The sequence below is a fragment of the Cydia fagiglandana genome, chromosome 11 (genome assembly GCF_963556715.1).
Source record: "Cydia fagiglandana chromosome 11, ilCydFagi1.1, whole genome shotgun sequence".
Taxonomy (NCBI): domain Eukaryota; kingdom Metazoa; phylum Arthropoda; class Insecta; order Lepidoptera; family Tortricidae; genus Cydia; species Cydia fagiglandana.
The window spans coordinates 10,654,174-10,664,221 of record NC_085942.1 but is presented as its reverse complement, the minus strand read 5'-3'; the positions used below and the strand labels follow the sequence as shown (position 1 = coordinate 10,664,221).

At 36.6% G+C, this 10,048-nt stretch overlaps 2 protein-coding genes across 3 annotated transcripts in view; both read left to right on the top strand.

The window, feature by feature from the left end:
• Window positions 1-10,048, top strand: part of LOC134668991 (multifunctional methyltransferase subunit TRM112-like protein) — a 246,289-nt gene that overhangs the window by 88,465 nt on the left and 147,776 nt on the right. The gene's annotated exons all lie outside the window — the stretch shown is intronic.
• LOC134668932 (purine nucleoside phosphorylase) lies at window positions 1,001-9,398 on the top strand. Of its 2 annotated transcripts, none has more exons than XM_063526437.1 (6): window positions 1,001-1,180; window positions 4,965-5,062; window positions 5,990-6,168; window positions 7,459-7,701; window positions 8,789-8,932; window positions 9,177-9,398. In XM_063526437.1, exons 1-6 carry the CDS (start codon window positions 1,071-1,073, stop codon window positions 9,372-9,374), a joined length of 972 nt encoding a protein of 323 aa, XP_063382507.1. In that variant the 5' UTR covers window positions 1,001-1,070; the 3' UTR covers window positions 9,375-9,398. The 2 variants fall into 2 exon arrangements, with proteins under 2 accessions (XP_063382507.1, XP_063382506.1); XM_063526436.1 differs by having other exon boundaries at window positions 1,002-1,180; window positions 4,965-5,080.

Here is a 10,048-nt window from a genome sequence, read left to right as displayed (position 1 = left end):
TGACCTTGCACAGACAGCAATTAACCGCACCCGAAGCCTGTCATTGATTAGGTGGATAATATGAAACTTGAGATTTGCACTATTTATCCTTCAACAGAGGTCACATACCCTAGGTCGGCCTAGGTATCAACTACCTAGACGGTAGACGGGACTGGAAAGCTCTATATTAAGTTTATCGTGATTGTATAAAATACTATCAACAGTATCAACAACGCGAAATTAATGCGCAATTTTTTATAACATTTTCGTACAGATATACCTATTCGAGTTTTGTCTGAGATACCTATAGTTGTTTGTCATTTTCAAGGCAATATTCAAGAATATTGTCAAAATCAAAACAAATACTAAACACGTACGCAGCCAGAAGCTAGGCAGTTTAGTTAAATGCAAAAGCTCCTTTAATCGCTCTATATAATTTTCTATTTAAGGGAACGTGCGTGCGTGTAAAAGGGTAAAACTTTGCCCTTTAACATAACTGTGACGTGGTGGGCAAAGTTATGTTAAAGGGCAAAGTTTTATACTTTTATTTTACGGTATATTTCTTAGTAGATTAAGGACTGGTAACTGTTTTATAACAATATTAACGCTAACATCAGGGACGCATTCGACTTAAATAATAATGAAAAGTGACTTCAAATATTATATTATGTTAGTAGAAATGCTGACGTAAGAATACGTAAGAACAACATAATTTGATTGAGTAAGTCTATGGCAGTTTGGAAATATTGATAAAGCTTATCAAGTGTAATTCATCCATTGATGAGCACAGAAACAAATGGAACCGAACAATATCTAGAGTTATTCACAAAATAATCTTCATCGACAACGAACTCTTGAGTCTTGTTAATGTGAACCTTAGAGACCAACTAGTATGTACTTATGAAATCAGACTTTATACTGGTTAGTTAGTGGTTATCAACAAACGCGCGTTTGTTGATTCGCTGAGTAGTATCATCTCTAGTCTGACATATCGAGATATAAAACTAACCGAGAGACCACGGTCCCCGCATTGCATGCTCGGACATCGAACGCTACAGAACCGCTATCTCTAAACATATCTAGACGTAAACATGGCTCCAGTTAATGAAAAAGTGTTAAACGGCGAGGAATACGTTCCTCCGAAGAAAGCCCTGCCTGAAGTGAACTCTGATAATGGAAATGGCAATGGAAATAAGGCTAGGTGAGTCGCATATACATACAAACCTTATGTTACTTGTGAGTTCTATAATAATCTTAAAAGTACCTATCTTAATATATTCTACAAGTAAATTTTTGCCTAGTGGTCAGATTTTAAGACGGATAAGGGCGGGTAAATCTTTTTACAAAATATTTCTAGTTTAAATGTCGTACGTTTTATAATTTGTGTTGTTGTTCTAAAACGTTCATACAATACTGAATAATAGAAAAATAGTTTTTTTAATATCAGTAGCAAAGCACATATTTTTGTTTAGGATCAAGTAATTGAAATATACCTAGTACATACATGTAATATAAAGACACATGTAAATAATAAAAACTATATAAAACTACAACTAACTACAAAATAAAATAAAAGAATTAAAACGATTGAAAGAAGTTGCAAAACTCTTATTATGAACTTTAACACATTAAAATGTATTAATTATTATACTTAATGTACAAATCAATTCTGTTATATATAATAATACGAGTAGCTATGTACCTGTTTTTTTCTTAAAAATATAAATAGGGTGCTACCTTATTAGTTGCAGATATTGATACATCTGTTAGTACTCGGTTCCTGGAGTATATTTAAGTATGAAACATTATAGCTTTTACGATGTATTTTGGAGAAAACTGAAAAACAAATTTGCTACATAAAACACCCTGTTAATGTGATTATTAAATGTGAACTCATCGAACAGATTCTAGTACAGTCGCCATCAGATATATCGGTGCGGCGAATGTGTTCACAATATCTGAACACGCACTCTAACGCCCTGACAATAGACGCGTGTTCAAATATTTGTGAACACTTTGGCCGCTCCGATATACCTGATGGCGACTGTACCTCTGCTACCTAACCTAACTGGCCACTTCCTTAAAACCTTTTGCAATTTTCCCGCCGAACCATAATGAAACTTAATTTTTTGTTCGGTAAATTAAACCAAAATTTAAAGTTAATTGTTTTAAAGTAAAGTATCATCTGTCTGTCAAGTAAAGTATCAAATATCTGCAACTAATATTGTAGCACCTTATATTATATATCAAGTCATTTGTCAATTCTACTTTAAAAGGGTTGCATCAGTCGTTGTGATTTACTGAGCGTAGCGTTATCTACATAAGTAAATAAATATAATAAAGAGGTCACATAAACTACAATTTATATATATATATTTATTACTTTTTTGTCTGGAACATCGTACTAACATGATAAAAACTAGTTTCATAAATCATAATGTCAACTAGGGTTAATTGGACGCAATCACAAGAACACCATATCACTCTCGTATCAACGAGACATTAACGATTTTCAATGTTATCGATCGATTGGAGAATACTTATGTAAGTAATACGGATACTATTTACCAATTCATAAATACTTACATATAATGTACTTAATAAAATATTTACCCTTTTGACTGTAGGTATATGGCTATTTATACCGGCCACTCTACTGCTCGATAGGATGACGGCCGTAAAGCCATTGAAAAGCTAATAGAAATTTGGCATTTTATTACGCAAAAGACTTACTTTTTTTCACTATATAATCAGAACCTTTCTTAAACCAAATACCAAAACCGGTCGTACCGCATGGCGCATACAACAATAAAAACCATTCTTAAAATAAATGCAAGGAAAAAATAAAAATGTGCCGTTCGTAAACAAACTCACACGCATCATACTATGTACCTAATATTATAAATACGAAAGTGTGTCTGTCTGTTACCTCTTCACACTTAAACCGCTGAACCGATTTTGAAAAAAAATATGGAGATAGTTTGGGCCTGAAAAGACATCGGGTAGTTTTTATCAGTCATAATTCCTCGTAGACGAAATCGCGACGCGAGCACTAGCTAGTGGATTATAATAGAGACTTTTCAAAATATAGTTTGGCGTATGACACACACAATAGGAATGTATATCTGGCTAAACCAGGTTATTCACTTGTTACCTATTTAGTCACAATGTCACCACAAGTAAAAGTCCATCTGCGGGAGGCATTCCTTTTGAATAGCTGCATACACTTACACTAGTATTTGGATTTTCCAAAATTACTTTTCAATTCAGTAATAAATGCCTAATGCAATTTTATTATTACTTTTCATAAGTTCAAAATCAGATAAGTAAATAAAAAGGAAAATAGTACAGTAAACCACGGAAGAAAGAAAGAGCGCGCCGCGCTCTAAAACAAATTAAAACTTATGTGTAATGGATTGCTTTCTATAGTTTCCTTCGTTTCATACATAGTGAAGGTCCCAAAATTGGAACGTGAGGCGCCATGTAAAATTGTATAATATAATTTATTGTGATTTCCATATACTTATTTCATATGCTCTTTTTCTATTTTTAAAATAAATAAAACTGGTTGAGTAATATCATAAGAAAAACTTGCATTTGAGTACCAATACCCTCAAAGGAATCTGGTCAATCACGTATCAAGTTGTTAAGGACAGCCTTGGTATGTTGCACGGAAGAAACAACAAAATGACCATAATCACAAGAAATGCCTAGAGCATGTTCAATACTAGGAACATTAAAAGGTTTATACCATAACATAAGTAAAGATGAACTCTAAGTTGTGCATGATAAAGTCGAATATTAGACAATTTGGGGGCAAGTAAGCAATAAGCTTACTAGTTCTATACAACAATGTATACATTGTACCAAATTGAAAATTCAGATCATCAGAAACTTGAAACTCCACGTGTGTGGTGTACCTACTATTTATCTAACCTAGTAGTAGTTACTCGTAATAATGGCAAAGGCTAGGAGCTTACTTAAATACGAGTAACTTAATTGTAAAATAAGCCATGGTGGAATTTTTATATTGTTTTGAAAGACTAGGTTTTTCTATTCCTAGGTAGGTAATTATTGCTAATTATGCTTACAATTTACTTATGATTTTGCCTCAGTAGTGAAGTGTAATGTAATAAATAATACATCTAACTAATATGTATTTTAGTACTAAATAGACAAATACCTCTTAAAATAAGGTGGCTCGTATATTTTGGTGCATGGGGTGTGGCTGCCAAAATTAATATCATAAATAAATAGGTACCTGATATACGTAAAAAACCGGGCAAGTGCGAGTCTGACTCGCGCACGAAGGGTTCCGTACCATAGAGCAAAAAAAAAATGCAAAAAAAAACGGTCACCCATCCAAGTACTGACCCCTCCCGACGTTGCTTAACTTTGGTCAAAAATCACGTTTGTTGTATGGGAGCCCCATTTAAATCTTTATTTTATTCTGTTTTTAGTATTTGTTGTTATAGCGGCAACAGAAATACATCATCTGTGAAAATTCCAACTGTCTAGCTATCACGGTTCGTGAGATACAGCCTGGTGACAGACGGACGGACGGACGGACGGACGGACGGACGGACGGACGGACAGCGAAGTCTTAGTAATAGGGTCCCGTTTTACCCTTTGGGTACGGAACCCTAAAAACGAATACGCGCGTTACTTTTTTTATCTATTTTTCTATTCGTTGCGGTCATTGTACAATCCTTGCGTTCATCCTCAGGTGAAGACTTACTTAATTCTCTTGAATTTTCTACGGCGTGTAGATCTATTAGGTACTGTAGGTACAGTCACCTGCGATAATATGTTACTCTTTGAAGGCCGCGAAAATATGTGACACGCTTATTTGTCGAGCCATAAGTGGCTCGACAAATAAAATAGTGGCAGATATTTTTGCGGCCTTCGTTGTGTAACATATTACTGCAGGTGACTGTACCTCTACTGTAAATAGACAATTAATAGTCGTGTACGCTTGGTTTCAGCTCATATTCGTACGAGACCCTGGTTGAAACCGCCAACTTCCTTCTGTCCAGAACCTCTGTGCGGCCTCACATCGGGATCATCTGCGGGTCAGGGTTGGGTGCGTATTGGAAAGAGGGTATTTATTCACACATTTCTAGGCATGCATTGGGCATTTTAATAAGTTAACATTTAGAGTAGAGGAATTTGCATATTGTTAGAACAAGAAAAGTCTGCAGCAGTGTTAATTTAAACGTCAAACTTCTATAAAATTTTGACGTATAAATAACATTAGCACTGCGTGGGCTATCAAAATCGCTGCCGACTTTTCTCTAACTCACATTTCTTATTTGACCAAAATTTTACAAAAATAAATGATTATTTAGTGTCTTTCCTTAGATTCTAGTATACACGTGTATTTACCTACAAACAAGAGGGACTTTGCTGGGTTTGCATTTTAAGTCAAGGGTGTCCATATCCACGTCGGGGTAATTTCTAGGGTTCTGTACCCGAAGAGTGCCAAACGGAATCCTTTTACAACGCTTATGCTGTCCGTCCGTCCGTCCGCATATATGTCAACGTCCTCTATCTCAAAAACCGTTATAGGTAGACAGTTTCTCAGTACCTATCTATGTATGTATTTTCTATAGCCGCTATAGCAACAAACTAATTATTTTTCATAAATACATCTAGCCAAAATAAACACAAATGAAGAACGATTGCTCGATTAGGACTTAAGGACGGATCGGTGTCATATAGAGCTATCGAAATGTTTTTGTTATTTGTGACTTTATCAGCCAAGAAAAAATACAAATAAGAGACAATTAATTAACTACTTACTTAATACTACATACTTGTTTCTTTAAGCACATTTATTTTTACGACGATTGATTGTTAAATTAGGGATTTTATAATTTTCATCAGTTATAGTAGTTATAGGTACCTTTAACAAACGACGATGTTACTTCAGCATGTCTGAATCATTCTAAGTAATTTTAATTTAATAACTGTTGCATTTAAAATAATCATGTATAATTCTTATTTTCAGGTTCATTAGCAGAACACATAGAAGACCCAGACAGTGTAGACTATGAAGAAATCCCCAACTTCCCCGTGAGCACGGTGGAGGGCCATCACGGCAGACTGGTGTTCGGCAAGATATCGGGCGTCCCAGTGGTCGCCATGCAAGGCAGATTCCACTATTATGAAGGCTACCCTCTTTGGATGGTTAGTAAATCTTTATATAATCAACTTTACATTGCCATTCAGCAACCAGCGATAGTTTTAATCGGAAAATTACAAAAATATAGGTACAGTCGACGTCAAAGAGATCTTTACGACTAACGTTACAAAAAATTATTTACACGACTTTATTGTCATAGCATTTAGGTCGTGTAAACATTTTTTTGTTACTTTGGCTGTAAATTTCTCTTTGACGTCGACTGTACAAAATTTTCAAGAAAAATTATACTTTAACAAATACATAATTTTATTTTAAGCTGTATCTTTGGGTGATGAACTGATGAAACCTTTGTATTTTGATGTAAGTAAATAATAAAATAAATATAATACGTATATGAGAAGTAACCGTGTTGAAATTTTCTATTAGATTTTGAGATGCGTGTGTATTTTGTTTTCAAAACCCCTAATAATTACAATTGCTCTCTACGTACTGTGGGTCTTATTTACTAAGTACTTGGGTAATTATTGACAAATCTATTCTAATGTACGTAGAGAAATACATCAGTTGTACTGTACGTAAGAGCGACTAATTTAATCACCGCAGCGACACCAAAAAATATTTATGGCAATAGCTGACAATGTTAGCAGTACTCTCCTTAAATGTTGTTACTATGGATTATTTATAATTGAATAAATTCAAAGGTTGAATGGAAAATATTGTGGCTGATGCAAAGCAAGCTCGACCCCCAGCGGCGGGGTTATCAGTTGTTTTTACTAGCATCACAATGAGAGGGTAAACATTATCGAAGAGATAACGGTGTTGCGTCAGTATAATTATTTGGTTAGTTTTTTCTTGAGCCGTCTGGGTTTAGCCTGATGGATATGGCCTTCAGCGTAGACTACAAAAGCATATAAGCAAATAAATAAACGTCTAACTTTTACAAGTAAAGAAGATCTTTGTGCATGGAATATTAAATGAGATTAAGCCTAAAAGACTATCAGAAGAAACCTAATAGACAAGCTATTTGTCATAAAACACTAGATGCAAAATTCCGCAAGGATGCATATCAATAATTTATGCTTGGCATTAAATATGTTGACTATTGAATAGGAAGACACTGAGAATTTGCCAACAATCTTTATCGGCGAGGGGGATTTGAACGTCATTTTATACATACCTTATTATAATTTAGGTAAAGATCAACCCATTAATTAGGTAACAAAAAGACTAAGGGTTATAATATAAGAGTGACGACACAGCTTCTGTTTAAGAGAGCTATCGAGCAGCAATTATAAGGTATACTATAATAATATATGTACTTCTTTTCATTCTAGTGTTGCCTACCGGTTCGCGTGATGAAGCTCCTGGGAGTAAAAACGTTAATCGCTACAAACGCAGCTGGCGGGCTGAACCCCAACTACAAAATCGGAGACCTCATGATTGTGAAGGACCACATCAACATGATGGGCTTCGCTGGAAACAATCCCCTCCACGGACCCAACGACGAGAGATTTGGACCTCGCTTCCCTCCGATGAGCAAGGCGTACAACTTGGAATATAGGAAAATAGCTAAAGAAGTAAGTACCTTGGTAGATTAGACTACATAACCAACGATAAATCGCGACCAAAAGTTAAGTAGGTACCTAATACGAGATTAAAATTTATAATACAGTAAAAGTATAAAACTTTGCCTAAAGTGCACTACTTTTTTACTTTCATCAGAAAGTGCATCTGTTAACTTAAAGGGCAAAGTTATGTTTTATGTTAAAAGGCAAAGTTTTATACTTTTACGGTAGTTTTGGCTGGTATGCCTACAGAAAAACAAATTACAACCTGAAACAGCGCAAAAAATGGACGCATGGACGGATTTCAAAGATTGACGCGTAAAATATAAGATAAATTCATGCTTTGAATTTAGACAGTTAATGTGACGTCCTTGTAGGTACCTACAGCTCCGCACATTACCTATTTATGTGATTACTCTGATTGTCCAAAATAGACTTACGTACCGTAGGTAATATATCGCCGTACGCCATCTACTTCAGCTGTCAAACTCAAAGGCGCGATTATTTCTTAGAAATTATATTTAGTACAATCAATTAATGTATTATACATGCCCCTCCGGCACGGACAGCAATAATTCCATCGTGGTTGATGCAACCGTAACTACGTACTACTCCGAGTAAGTTCGAGGTTATCGAGGGTTACTGCATCTGGCACACTTTACATAACAAAACAGCTTATCTCAACAATGCGTTAGTATAACCAACCACACACACCAACCATACTTACCAGTTATTACTATATATACATAGTTAAGATTCCTGATGTAGATGTATCAGGTATAGGTAATATAGATAGGTTATTTTACCGGTTCCAGTATCTTTCGGATATTATTTTTTAATTAGTAACGAATGCTAATTGTACCTAATTACTAAAGTGTCTTCTAAGTAAGGTGATTTCTAACGATAATGACTAACCATACTTGGATTAAAGAGATCTATAATAAATGTAGGACATAGTATGGACACGTATTTGTATTATTACAACTTTAATTATGAAGCCATCAAGCCTGATATAGTTAGATAGGTATTTACTTGCTAAGTTACATAGCTACCTAAATAAACTCATATACTTACTACACGTTTCCCTATATACTTTCAGGTAGCGAAGGAACTGAACATAGAAAACATCGTACGCGAAGGCGTATACACCTGTCTCGGAGGCCCCAACTTTGAAACTGTAGCAGAATTGAAAATGTTGCAAATGGTGGGAGTCGACACGGTCGGCATGTCAACAGTACATGAGGTAATTCAACGGAACTGCTTAGAACTAGGAATGTATTTGCGAAGCGTAGCGGTTAACAATGGATACACCCACTAGCAGGTCGCTGGCAGATTCACATTCAGTGAGAAGACGTTATATCTACCTGTTTTGCTTTTAATGACAGTCATGCATTAGTTTTTCCTTGGACCCGTTTCCTAATTACCATGACCCTTTTCCCCAGCACTTAACGAGTCTTTATTAATCTTTATAATTACTTCTTTTTCAGGTAATCATCGCCCGCCACTGCGACATGAAAGTATTCGGCCTGTCGCTGGTGACCAACGAGTGCGTGACGAGCGAGGACGCAGCAGACGAAGCGAACCACGATGAGGTGCTCGATGTCGGCCGCATGCGGCAGGATATCCTACGCAAATACGTCTCAAAACTTGTTGAGCGTTTCGCCGCAGTAGATGGCTTAAATTGAGTCTTATCTTAGGCACTTGTCCCACCGCCGACGATGAGCGATAAGCGAGTAGAACGATAAACTAGAAACGTGTGGGCGAGCGGCGAGAAGCGAGTGTTAGCTCCAATAGTTTTGTCGCTCGGCTATAGGCGAGTGTTCGAGTGCGACGGGCTATTACTCGCGTCACTCGCTCGGGCGGTGCAGCGTAGCCGAACACGCACGGCGCGATTCGGGAAATGTATTAGAGATTAACTAGATACGATATAGTAAAGATATGTGACGTCCCACGAAAAAAGGTACCTTATGGCGGTTGGCGCTTACGCTATTATTAAATCCGCTCCAAAGTTATTGCGGCGCTATGCGACGTAAACGCCGGCCGCCATAAGGTACCTTTTTCCGTGGAACATCACATATGTTCACTATTTCATATCTAGTGAATCTCTAATTCATTTCCCGAATCGCGGCGCCAGCCGCCATAAGGTACCTTTTGCAGTGGAACGTCACATATCTTTACTATTTCATATCTAGTGAGTATTTAATTCATTTCCCGAATCGAGCCGGCAGACGTCGCAGACTTGTTCAAACTACGAAGCGAGCGTCGCCGAGCGAGTACCGCTGAGCCTGAGCTAGTGTTATCTTATCGCGGCGACAAACTAGTAGAGCGAGTTTCTCGCCGGCAGTGTGAACAGCCAGCG